General features: G+C 39.5%; 1 protein-coding gene across 3 annotated transcripts in view; it reads left to right on the top strand.

Moving 5' to 3' along the window:
* LYPD6B (LY6/PLAUR domain containing 6B) overlaps positions 1–13,545 on the top strand; it is a 77,641-nt gene that overhangs the window by 62,344 nt on the left and 1,752 nt on the right. For all 3 annotated transcript variants that reach the window (XM_036320372.1, XM_036320373.1, XM_036320374.1), the window contains 3 exons: positions 3,329–3,481; positions 6,961–7,059; positions 12,972–13,102. In XM_036320372.1, the coding sequence (XP_036176265.1) occupies positions 3,329–3,481; positions 6,961–7,059; positions 12,972–13,102 (383 nt within the window). The remainder of the gene's footprint in view (positions 1–3,328; positions 3,482–6,960; positions 7,060–12,971; positions 13,103–13,545) is intronic.

Here is a 13,545-nt window from a genome sequence, read left to right as displayed (position 1 = left end):
AATGTATTGACTTTGCCAGATCTGAAATCCTCGCCATGGCCTGCAGTGCCTGGCCCCTCCACTCCCTGATGTCATCAGTCTGTTCCCCTTCTCAGCACGCTCTAGTCACACTGGCTGCTTTCTAAATCACCCCGAGGCACACTTCTTCTCATCTTAGGACCTTGGTTTCTATCCCCTTGATTCTTTGCTTGGACAGTTTCTTCTCATCATTTAATTAACATGTAATGTCACCCAGCAGAGACATCCTGGCCTCACCGTATACAAAAATAGCTCCTTCTATTCACTAACATACCTCCTTTCATATTTCCTTCATAGACTTTATGGCTATCTGAAATTATGTTTTTTACCATATTTATTTCCTGTTTTCTCCCTCGAAAATGCAGACTGCACGAGAGCAATGACCTTGTTGGGGATCCAGTGAATAAAAATACCTGTTCTTGTGGGGATAAGGACACATATGTAATAACTTAATCAATAAAGAAATTATTTTAAAAAAGTATCTGTTCTGCCTGAGGTGTCAATAATAGCATGCTGAATGAATGAATGCATGGGCCTTTGTCTCACACTGAAATTACATGAGGAAAACCAGGGGTTCTGACTTGTGATTTCAAGTGGTGTGGGGATTTTTTCATAATACTAAATGTTTACTTAGTAAGAAGTAGCAAAATGCTGAGCACATAGATAATTTAGTTCAAGTGCTTCACATGTATTAACTCATTTAATTTCTACAACCCTATGGGGTAGGTATTACTATTACTTCCATTTTATAGATGCAGAAATGGTGGTACAGGGAGATTAAGGAACTTGCTTGAGACTACATAGATAGTAGGCTTGGAAGTAGGACTTTGAGCCAGTGCGCTTTACCACCTAGGAGAAGTGCTTGGTACATACACCTTTAACATGTGCCCAGCACTCGGCTGAGTGCTTCATCCACATGGTGTCATTCCGTCCTCGCTTCTGTCCTCACTTCTTCACTGAGGTAGGTCCTGTCCTTATGCCTTCTCTACGGATGGGGAAGCTGAGGCTTGGAGAACTTAAGCAACTTGCCCAAGGTCCCATAGTTGGTTAGTGTTGCAAAAGGGAATTGAATGTAGACAATTGAATGTAGTGACATCTATGATCTTAGATGATCGTAGGCATCGTCTCAAATTATAAGAACACTTTGGATTACTCTTGGTACGCAGTCATTTTGAAATTTGTGAAGGATGTATTAGACCTCCTCCCTGACTCAAAGGGTCTTCCATTACTTGGGGATATGCATTACTTGGCCACAGATTCATAATAAATACAGAATAGTCCAACTCAGAGAGGTAAAGAGGAGAAGCAGAATTTGTATCAATATACCCACTCGTCTGTAAGGTATAAAATAGTTGGCTAAATGTATGTTTCTTCAGAAAGGGCATAAGAATGGGTTTTAGAAATCTAATAACTGTGAAAGATCAATTTTAGTTTCTAAAATGAACCAGGGTGGAATTATGTATATGTGTATATGTCACTAGGTCCAATTCTTTACTGAGCTGAAATGTGGTGTATAAAGTTTAGCACTACTGTTTTGTGAAACTTACCAGTTTTGTTTTTTCAGCCCTGAATGCTTCCTTAGGGACTTGGAATGAGATGATGGTGTGGCTACATTTTCTCTAATAATCAGTTCCATATCCAAGAGTAGGCATTTTTAGCCACACATGCAAAACCAATATACTCACAACACAAGAGGGGGAAATAAAACTCTAAAATCCACACATCGTTACACCGACTTCAAACAAAAGATCCATGTAAAGAATTTTGCCCATATATGTGGAGAACAAACTTTTTTATTTGAAAAACTCTATACCCACTGAAACCAGTTGATTGGAAAATGAGTTCAGCCAGTATTACTGAACTCTAAGATTCCAGCATTGTCACAGAACTTGTATTACAAGTGCTCTTACATACTCGATCCTGTGTGATCCTACCTGAGCCTGGCTGACGCTCACAATTCCCCATGTGAGTGGGCAGGGCGGATGTTATTAAGCCACTTTACAGATGAGGAAATTGAAGTTAATAGAATTTAAAGAGCTTGCCTAGGTCAGGCAGCTAATAAATAGCAGAGCCAGCACCTGAACAAAAGTCTCTGCATTCCAAGTTACATGCTTTTTCTGCTGCCCCACCCCTCCCCCGTCAAAGAGAACCTGTCAGTGGTGCTGTTGTAGGTTCTGAGCGTTAATCCTGAAGATTGTTTTACTATCAGGTCTGCTTCTAGAGGGCAGAACCTATGGAGCTTAAAAATCAATGTATTTTTCCCTGCCCAGTGTGGTTCAGTTGGTTAGGCCTTGTCCTGTGCACCAAAGTGTTGCTGGTTCAATTCCCAGTAAGGGAACATGCCCCTGATGGGGGCATACAGAGGGCAGCGATGGATGTTTTGCTCTCACATCAATGTCTCTCTCTCTCTCTCTCTCTCTCTCTCTCTCTCTCTCTCTCTCTCTCTCTCTCTCCTCCCCCCCTTCCTTTCTCTCTAAAAATCAATAAAAATATATTTTACTCAGTGCTTTGAGCGTGCCTGCTGTTTTGTTGGGTTTCAGCCCTGCCTACTTTAAGTCCGTGAAAGCAGTGAGCAGGACTAACATGATATGGTTTTCAGCTGTTCAAAAACTGTAATTATGTTTCTCTAGAACCTCTGACAGCTTCTCTTTGTACCCAACGTGACAGAAACTGGCGGGATGGCATTTCACAGTGATTCTTGTTTCTCTTCTCACCGCCTGTGTGCCCTGGGATCCAGCAGACACTATGTCTCAGACTCATTGTCCTTTTACCCACTGTCCTTCCTACTGCTTCAATTTTTATTATTTCCTCCAGGTTTTGAAAGAGTTGCAAAATTTCTCGAATGTAAGTGTTTACTCAAGGAATGGAATGGACAGATAAGCGGTTCAGTAACTTCAGCTGAACAAGTCTCCAAACTGTGGTTGTTAGGAAGTGAGGTGATTCAGCAGGAAGTGAAGTGGGCCAGCCTGAGGCAGTGTTGGGTCGGGGGTGGGGGGGTGGGAATGGGGGAATGGGGAGGGGGGTGCAGCCAGGCCAGTACTGGCTGCTTGTTCTTCTGGAACCCGAATGGCCACTGGATGTCCTGCTAAAACTCAACTGGCTAGTGCAGAGGCCTGACCAGTAGAAGGCAGTCATTGCTTAACTTTCATCTGATCAGAAAGAATACAGTTCCCACATAGGCACTGGCCCTACAGAACAGGTAGATGGTTCAATATATTTGAATAATTAAGCTTTCCAAAGAGAAGCAAAATGTATTCCTATTGACATGTAAAATGCATATAAACTCAACTAGTCTCTCTTTTCATTGTAGATATATGGGTTTTGGACTTGCCCAGACGCAAGGTCAGAATGCTGCTCTTCTGTCATGCTCTAGCTGTAGCAGTTGTCCAGATCTTTATCTTCTCAGAAAACCGGGCCTTTGCCAAGAACATCAACTTCTATAACGTGAGGCCTCCTCTTGACCGTAAGTAGTGGTTACCATCATAGGTCATGTCTGTGGGGCCAGAATGCCCATTTGAAGTTCCTGTTTCCACCTATAGTAACTTTGCCTTTTCGAGACCATTTGGTTTGTACCTAGAATAAGACAGAAAGTCTTCACTACTTCTGACATTCTCTCCATTTCTTTAAAATGCTTTGGCTTCCTGCTGAAGTCTCAAAAGGGTTCTTGTTTAAGATAATCTCTTGAGCACTGTGCCTAAGAATGGCAGAGGAAGTTCAGTGTTCTTTGTTCCTCTCTTCACTGGAGGAGGATATTGGCTGAAGGAAGTTTCTGCATCAATGATATATTCTATTAATTGCCATTAACAATTTGTTTTTTAATCCTCACCTGGGGATATGTGTTTATTTTATTGACTTTTAGAGAGAGAGAGGAAGGGGGAGAGAGAGGGAAAGAAACATCAATGTGTGAGAGAAACAGCGATCAGTTGCCTCCCATACCTGCCCCAACTAGGTGATCAAACCCACAACCTTTTGTTGTACTGGACAAGATTCCAACCAACTGAGCCACCTGGCCAGGGCTCAATGACCATTAACAGTCTTGAAAACAGATTAGTATGTGTAAAATTTGGAGGAAATATACTTGGACTTTCATGAATATTATGCACAGTTAGGAAAGGCTGTAAAACTCAGCTTTCCCACTAATAATTTAAAAATAAACAAATAGCATATCTTATCTATATGATTACTTATATTTTTACTAGAGGCCTGTTGCATGAAGAGATTCATGCAATAGGCCTTCCCTTCCCTTGGCTGCTGGCACCAGTTTTCTTCTGGCACCCAGGACCCAGGCCTTCGCTCTGGCTGGGCTCTGGCCAGAGCCCCCCCAGCCATCAGGCTTCGCTGCTCCGCTGATCCCGGGGCCGTGAGGCCTCGCTGCTCTGCCGATCCCGGGGCTGTGAGGCCTTGCTGCTCAGCCACTTTGGGGCCGTTTGGCTTCACTCCACTGCTTGGAGCTTACGTATGCAAATTAACCGCCATCTTTGTTGGCGGTTAATTTGCATATCACCCTGATTAGCCAATGGGAAGCGTAGCGAAGGTACGGTCAATTACCCTTTTGTCTTTTATTAGATAGGATATACATATATGTGTGTGCATATGTGCTTGTATACATATGTCATCTTCCCTCCTTTCTCTCTCTTCAGACAAGTAAAACTTATCTATTTCTCTGATATACTTTATTAGAGAGAGGTTGTTATAGATAAAATTTGTTGGTAGAAATGTGAATGCCTGTGGTTCCCACACCTGAAAGAGTATCAGAATCATGATAAATGCCTTTAAAACTAAACATTCCTGGGTCCCTTTCCCAGAGATTCAATAGTCAAGAGGGTAGGCTATAAAGTATATTTTTCTTTTCTTGTTCCCCTCCCTCTTCTTTTAAAATAGCTCTCCGGATACTATAGAAACACAGCCAGGCTCGGGAACCACAGTCTTTACACAACTTCTAAAGAGAGCCTGTGTCATTATTGATTTCCACTTTGGACTTTTTTATAATTCAGGACATTCATTCACCAGCATTAAGCAGTAATATTTTGTTTTTAGATTTTAAGAAAAATTTCTATTACAGTTGACATACAATATTATATTGGTTTCAGGTATACGCTTAGTGGTTAGACATTTATATTACTTATGAAGTGATCCCCCAATATGTCTAGTACTCATCTGACACCACACATAGTTATTAGAATATTACTGACTACTAGAGGCTGGGTACACCAAATTTGTGCACTTGCAGGGAGGATCCCTCAGCCCAGATTGTGAGAGGGTGCAGGCCAGGACAAGGGACCCCACTGGTGCACGATCAGGGCTGGGGAGGGACATGGGAGGTTGACCAGCCAGGGCGGGACCATAGGAGGAGTCCAGGGCATGTCTGGCCCATCTCCCTCAGTCCCAATCAGCTGGACCCCAGCAGCAAGCTAACCTACCGGTCGGAATGTCTGTCCTCTGGTGGTCAGTGCACATCATAGCAACTGATCGACCAGTCGACTGTCTACCCCCTGGTGGTTAGTGCATGTCATAGCGACTGTTCGACTGGTTGACTATCTGCATCCTGGTGGTCAGTGTACATCATAGCAAGCGGTTGAGCAGCCTTAGCATATCATTCGCATATTACGCTTTGATTGGTTGAACAGACCACCAGACGACCAGACATTTGGTGTGTTAGGCTTTTATTATATAGGATATATCCTATGCTGTACTTTACATCCCTGTGCCTTTTTATAACTAGCAATTTATACTTCTTAACCCTTTCCCTTTTGTTACTGAAGTGTTAGTAATTTTAAAACTGTACTGCTTTAATAGACAAAAATGAATTTCATTACTTCTTTTTTGCCTATCTAATTCACTTTTATACATAGGCAAAACTGAAATGTATTTGTAATACTTAATTTCATGTCCTCTGAACTTTCACCTTTGGTATGTCACTCTTGTTTTATGCATCAATATTTATCCTCTCCTGTATCTTCAGTACCCGCTGCTTTCTAATTATCATCCCAACTGTGGTCAGGTTACTAGGATGGTTTGAGGTGAAAGTTTCACACAGGGCTTTATACACTGGCTTATAGAAAAATGTTAAATTTATTGTACTTTTCATTTTGTGCCCATGAAAATAACAAGATAAAAGATAGGAAAAAAGCATAAAGACAAAAAAGGAAAATGAATATACTAGTTGCTCTCAAACCAGACTGCCAGCAGCTCCTAATTCCTTCTTTCCATAACACCCTGGCCTGAGCATAGGGTCTGAGAATTACTATCATCCTTGTATTAAATGTTCCATTCCTAGTTGAGGTCTAATGCAATAACTGACATATACAAATGAGATTGTTTGATTCCGGTTAAATGCAGCTGTAACGGAAGCACATGTGGTTGGAAACCAGCATGATTTGATGTGCCGGGGACTCCATTAGATATTTTTTTTCTTGCCACCACTTGTTCAATTTTCACTATACCTCTGCAAGTCATGGGGACCTTTATTGTTACTATTACTATGTATAGTATTATTACTTTGAAGTTAAAAATGATGCAACTAATTAGTGGGAAGGGAAGAGTTCAAGCTCAGGTTAATCTGACTCCAGTTCTTTTCAGGAATGAAACCATATCAAATTATTGGCTCCAATGCTGCCTCCACCCTTACCCATCTCCATATCCCCTTAATCCTCATTATTCCCAAGTTGTAAATTATTATAGAACAATACCATGAATATTTCAAAGTGGCTTGTGGAATGATTTTTATTACTCTTCAATAGATATTTATAGGTGAAATATTTAAAGAAAGGGGAATAAAGAAATTGCCCCAGAGTTTGGCAGTTAAGTCTAGCTCCCTAGAAACAGAAATTCTAAGTATAATGGCTTGTAAATTTTGTCTAATCTTATAAAAGTTGCTCATTTTTTTTTTGCCATATTTGTGTTAAAAATGTTTGTCTTTTCACTGTGCATTTTTCTTTAAAGCTACACCATTTCCAAACAGCTTCAAGTGTTTTACCTGTGAAAATGCAGGAGATAATTACAACTGCAATCGATGGGCAGAAGACAAGTGGTGTCCACAAAGTAAGTGTGCTGAGTTTGGGAGACTCCTTTGGGATCACATCTCATTTAGGTGTCTCTTGATAAGCCAACAGGTTGATGTTCTATAGAAATTAGAGATTTCTCTTAAGAGACCATTGTGACATTAGACTACTCTGAGAACACTTGGAAACTGATGGTGTAGCCTCAATTTGTAGTTGTGTGTTACTTGAGAAAGGATTTCTTAAATAGTATTTACTCAGGAGAAAAAATAGACTACAATGTTGACTAAGGCATTCTAAGAATTTCAGAAATGCTTGATATCTCCAGAAAAGTCATACTTACTAGCTAAAGCAGTGGTTCTCAACCTTCTGGCCCTTTAAATACAGTTCCTCATGTTGTGACCCAACCATAAAATTATTTTCGTTGCTACTTCATAACTGTAATGTTGTTACTGTTATGAATCATAATGTAAATATCTGATATGCAGGATGGTCTTAGGCGACCCCTGTGAAAAGGTCGATCGACCACCAAAGGGGTCGCGACTCAAAGGCTGAGAACTGCTGGGCTAAAGCAAAGGAAAGGTTTTGTATTCTTGAGATACAATGATGGTTGGGAAAGTCTTTTATTCATTTGACAAATGTTTTATATTATTAGTTCGTTTTGTTCACTGATATAGCCTTAGTTTAATCCAGTGCCTGGCCCATATTAGGCACTCAGTAAGTATTTGTTGACAGAATGAATGGATGCCTTTGAATAGATAGTCAGGGAGTCTTCTCCGAGGAGTGTACATTTGAAAGAAGACCTGAATGACCAAAACAAGCAAGCTACATGGACATCTGTGGGAATAGCATGGTAATAAGAGGGAACAGCAAATGCAAAGGCTACAAGAGGCAAGATTTGGCCTCTTCAGTGAACAGGGAGAAGGCTAGCCAGTGAGGCTTAGTGGAAGAATGTTGAGGTGGTAAGGACTGGGACACACACAGGACCTTCTTTCTCTAATAAAGAGTTTGGATTTTATTGTAAATATGATAGGAAGCTTATAGAGGGGTTTTAAACTAGGGAATACAAGATGCTAGTTTCGTTCTAAAATATTGCTGTTTGTTGTGTGGAGAAAGGATGGTTTGGGACAAGAGTAGAAGGGGACACCAAATAGGGTATTTCATTATCTTCAGGTGGAGAAGATGGTGACTTGGACCAGGGTGGTAGGAGTGGAGGGGGCAAGAGGTTGAATGATATACAAATGTGGAGGTAAAGCAGACAGGATGTCTGATGGATGATTGGGAATTGAGAAACTACTTACAGCTATAAGGAGATCAGACTGTTAGATTTTAGAAGTACGGTTTTTTTGTTTTGTTTTGTTTTGTTTTGTTTTGTTTTGTTTTGGTGTGTGTGTGTGTGTGTGTGTGTGTGTGTGTGTGTGTGTGTGTGTTTTGTTTTTTAGTTTTGCAAACGTAAAAGGCGAAAGAAAACAAACAAATTCTTCCAGAATTAGAGATGACTAGTTTCGGTCTACTATTATCTTGAATCTTTTGGAAATTTCTGCATCAAATTATATATAGCAGTGAAATAGACTTACCTCTTCCAGATAAATAGTACACACTAAAGACCTTAATGCTGCTGGAGAATCTTATGCCATAAATTAGCACAAGTCATTATGACATATACTTGGGCGGCATTTTTCATTATTTCTTTTCAAGAATAATCAATAACCAAAATATTTTTTGTTGGGGTTCTTTTACATTTCTGTAGAGCAATCCACCTTAAACTGTGTGTGTTTATGAGTACATGTGCACACGGGGTGTACACATTTGGGGACTTGTTTCCACATTTTTTTTTTTTTTGCAGAAATTCATCTCCATTATCGCAGAGTGTTTGAGGATGCCCAGCGCCTCCCTTCACTACCTTATTTCTGAGGGTGGTGTTATTCTTTAACTCTTTGCTTTAAAGCCTCCTGAAAACTGGGCGTTACGGGTTAGAACAGTGTAAATTGGGGCATTGGTGTCCATCCTGTTGTGCCTAACTCATTGGAAACTGTTTTCTTTCTTCTTTTGAATTGCCCCAAAACAGTTCCTACTAGGTCTGTGCATAATGCTCCGATTTGTCATTAATTAATCAAATCCATTTTAATGGGATCATACATGGGTATTTCTGGGTTTTATCTGTTGAAAGATGTGAAAAAAAGGGGGAAGCTGCTGCTTTCCACCACCAAGAAAACAGCAGTGTTGGAAGTGGGAAGACAGTCGGCTCTTCCACATCCACCCTGGGAACCGGAGGGTGACAGGGAATGACCCTGCATTCCCGCATGCATGCCAGTGCATTCGTGACTGTGCCAGTCCAGCCGCAAGATGCTAACCATCTGGAATTCTAAGTGAGGGTATCATTTCTTACTTTTCCGTTTGTCATTATTTAGGGAAATGATAGTCAACCATTTCTTGGGGCCATCGGGCCTGCAGCTATTGTTCTTTGTCATCTCAGGTTTCCTTTTCACCTCACCGCTTTACTTCTGTGGTCTGTTGGTGTTGTGAAGAGAGGTTCTCTGTGTAACAGGATATGACAAGAATGACATTTCTTATTTTATTTACCCTGGCTTTTATTCTGACTTTCTAGGGCTGCTTTAACATGTGTGACATTTCATATGAACACATGCAGCTACCAGTTTTCAATTCTTTGTTTGGAGTGAAGTTGAAATGCCTTTCCAAAACATTTGGTGGTTCCCTTTCCTTCTGAAACCATAAGTCAGCTATTCTTGTTGAGCATGTTACAGCACCATCTAGTTTGACATTAAGTATACCGAGAGGCAGAATCGTGTCTGGTTAAGAGCACAAACCTTGGAAAACTGCCTAGGTTAGAATCCTACCTCCCACCACTTTCTACCTATGTGACTGTGGACAAGAAACTGTGCTTCAGGCTTTTATTTTATTTTATCTGTAACATGAGTATATTAATATGACTTATCTTAAGACTTACTCTAGGATTGAATGAGTGAATACATGTAAGAAGAGTATCTGGCTGGTGGTACCCTCTCAATATGTGTTCACTATTGTTGTTATTAATTAAATCTTACAACAACCCTGTCAAAATGCCAAGGCACTTATTATCATAATTTACTAAAAGGAAAATGAACCTAAAGCAATTTACATATTTAGTGCAATCCCTATCGAAATCCCAATGGCATTTTCACAGAAATAGAACCAAAAAAATCTTTACATTTCTGTGGAACCACAAAAGACCCTGGATAGCAAAAGCAACTCTGAGAAAAAAAGAACAAAGCCAGAGGTATCATACTCCCGGATTTCAAACTGTACTAGAAAGCTGTAGTAATCAAAACAGTATGGTATAGTACTTACAGAAAAACTGACATACAGACCAATGAAACAGAATTGAGAGCCCAGAAATAAACCCTTATAAATGTGGTCAAATAACTTATGACAAAGGAGAAAAGGATATACAATTAAGAAAGGAAAGTTTTTTCAATAAATGGTATTGGAAAAACTAGACAGTTATATGCAAAAGAATGAAACTTACACCATACACAAAAATTAACTCAAAATGGATTAAAAACTTGATTGCAAGACATGAAGCAATAAAATATAAAAAAGAAAAACTAAGTTTATGGACATTGGTCTTATGGGTGTGTTTGCATATTTTACTCCAAAAGCAAGGAAAACAAAAGCAATAATAAACAAATGGGACTACATCAACCTAAACAGTTTCTGCACAACAAAGGAAACAATCAACAAAACAAAAAGGCAGCAAACCAAATGGAAGAAGATATTTGCAAATGATATTTCCTATAAGGGGATAGTATTAAACAAATACACATCTATCAACAAGTGAAACTAAAAATAAAATGAATAAATAATCTGATGAACAGAAAAAAAATATAAAGAACTCATACATTTCAACAACAACAACAACAAAAATCCAATTAAAAAATTGGCAGAGGAGCCGAATAAACACTTCTCCCAAGAAGACATACAAATAGCCAACAGATATCTGAAAAGATGCTCAACTTCACTATCTATAATGTAAATGTAAATCAAAATCACAATGAGATATCACCTCACTCCTGTTAGAATGGTTATTATCAATAATATAAGAAATGATAAGTATTTTAAAAGATGTGGAGAAAAAGGAACCCTCATTCATTGTAAACAGGTATAGCCATGATGGAAAACAGTATGGAGGTTCTTCAAAAAATTAAGACTAGAACTACCATAGGATCCAGCAATTCCTCTTCTGGGTACTTATCTGAAGAATATGAAAACACTAATTTGTAAAGATAAATGCACCTCCATGTTCATTACAGCATTATTTACAATAGCCAAGCTATGAAAGCAACCTAAGTGTCCACTGACAGACGAGTGGTTAAAGAAGAGTGGTGCATATATGCAATGGAAAAGTACTCAGCCATAAGAAAGATAGAAATTTTGAAATATTGCCAATATTTCTTGAGGGTATTGTGCGAAGTGAAATAAATCAGATGGAAAAGAACAAAAAACACATGATTTTATTCATATATGGAATATAAAACCAAAAAGTAACAAACAAAGTAACAAAACAAAACAAAACAAAGATAAAGTCATGGATACAACAGATGGGTGGTTACTAGAGGGAAGGAGGGAGGGCAAATTGGGTAAAGGGGCTCAAATATATGCTAACGGAAGGAAACTAGACTTTTCATGGTGAGCACACAGTGAAGTATACAGATGTCAAATGATAATATTGTACACCTGAAATTTACATAATGTTAAGAACCATTGTTAACTCAATATTTTTTTTAAATAATAGTAAACATTGTAAAAAAAGAAAATTACCTCAAAGGTGCTAATGTGGCTTGCTTGCTTATGACAAAAGCAATTTCATAGGTCCAGTATTCTCAACTTTAGTCAAATATTTCCCCCTCATTGTATGACGTTGCTGTTGTAGTCCCTTCTCAATAAACAAAACAGCATTTTACTGGCCTGAAGTAACTATAGAAGAGTTACAGAACTAAAGTGGAATGTTCTGGAATAGTGAGTGAAATCACTCTTTAAAGAACCCAAAGTAATAAGATGTGAGTGATTAAAGCTATAAGGATAGGTCCATGTAGAAATGGGTTAGCTATAAAGTGGGGGAAGGGGACAGATAAAGTAACAGTTAATTAAAGAAGAAGAGAACATAGGAATACTTTGAGTAAGGAAGGTGGTCTTGATGTGTACTTTGAAGCACCTGCTTTTCATTCCACCCGGCCTATTAATGTATCAAATGTTGAATAATGCAACCAGAGTATTCTGATCCATTGCATTTTAAATTCACATTTTCCACTTTATTTTAGGCATAGAACATGTGCTTCAGAGAGAGAGAGAGATGAGGCAGAGACAGATACTGACACTTTCATATGAAATGGGCAAACCTATGGTTTTGATGAAAAGCTTGTCCAGTTTTTTCTGTTCTAGCTGGCACCAAAGGATAGGTGCCCGTTTCATATTCATTTTAAAAATGCACGAGTGCTTAAAAATGAATGTATTTATATATATATATATATATATATATATATATATATATACACACACACACACACACACACACACACACACACACACACACTATTGAGAAGAAGGAAGAGGGAAAGAGAGATAGAAATATCAGTGATGAGAGAACCATTGATCGGCTGCCTCCTGTACCCCCCACACTGGGGATTGAGCCCACAACCCAGACATGTGCCATGGCGGGAAATCAAATTGTGACCTCCTGGTTCATAGGCTGACACTCAACCACTGAGCCATGCTGTCTGGGCCAAAAGTGAATGCGTTTTAAAAAAATACCACCTAGAAACTCTAGAAATCTCTGCTATTGTATTTCTTGCCTAGAAACCTGAGGATCATCCTGCATCTTAGTCATTTCTGAAGTGATTGTTGAGTGTCTTTTGCAATGTGAAAAATGAAGTCGTCTTTTCTTTTCCTCCTGCCTAGACACACAGTACTGTTTGACAGTTCATCACTTTACCAGTCATGGAAGAAGTACATCCATCACCAAAAAGTGCGCCTCCAGAAGTGAATGTCATTCAGTTGGCTGCCACCACAGCCGAGATTCTGAACATACAGTAAGGAGTGTGCGTGTGCATGTGAGTGTGCGCGTGTGTGTGTGTGGAGTTACTGCCCTAAGGTGTCTTGCTAGTGATGGCTAGTTATATGTCATGGAGAGGCAGGAAGGATAAGTAATATGTTGAACCTGTTTATACAGTGATGCAATGGAGACCTAAGAGAAGTTGAAGACTTTCTGTTCTTCAACAAAAAAATAATGTTACTAAAAGCGAATGATAGTTCCCAGACTCCAGGGCTAGACCCTAGACCTTGGACTTTGGGTGAATTGTCTGAAGTCGTGTCTGGAAGCCCAAGAATAAACCATCCCTGAGAGAAGGACAAGTGCTACAGAGCTCAGCTCACCTATTTTGCTAATGGCCAAAAATCACCAAGAAGACTGGACAGGGCAGCTGGAAGGTGGAAAGAGGAAAATGGTGGCACCTTCTCACCCACTAGCTCTGCT

Source organism: Myotis myotis, unplaced genomic scaffold, assembly GCF_014108235.1.
Source record: "Myotis myotis isolate mMyoMyo1 unplaced genomic scaffold, mMyoMyo1.p scaffold_m19_p_8, whole genome shotgun sequence".
Taxonomy (NCBI): Eukaryota; Metazoa; Chordata; class Mammalia; order Chiroptera; family Vespertilionidae; genus Myotis; species Myotis myotis.
This window is presented reverse-complemented; position numbering and strand designations above follow the sequence as displayed.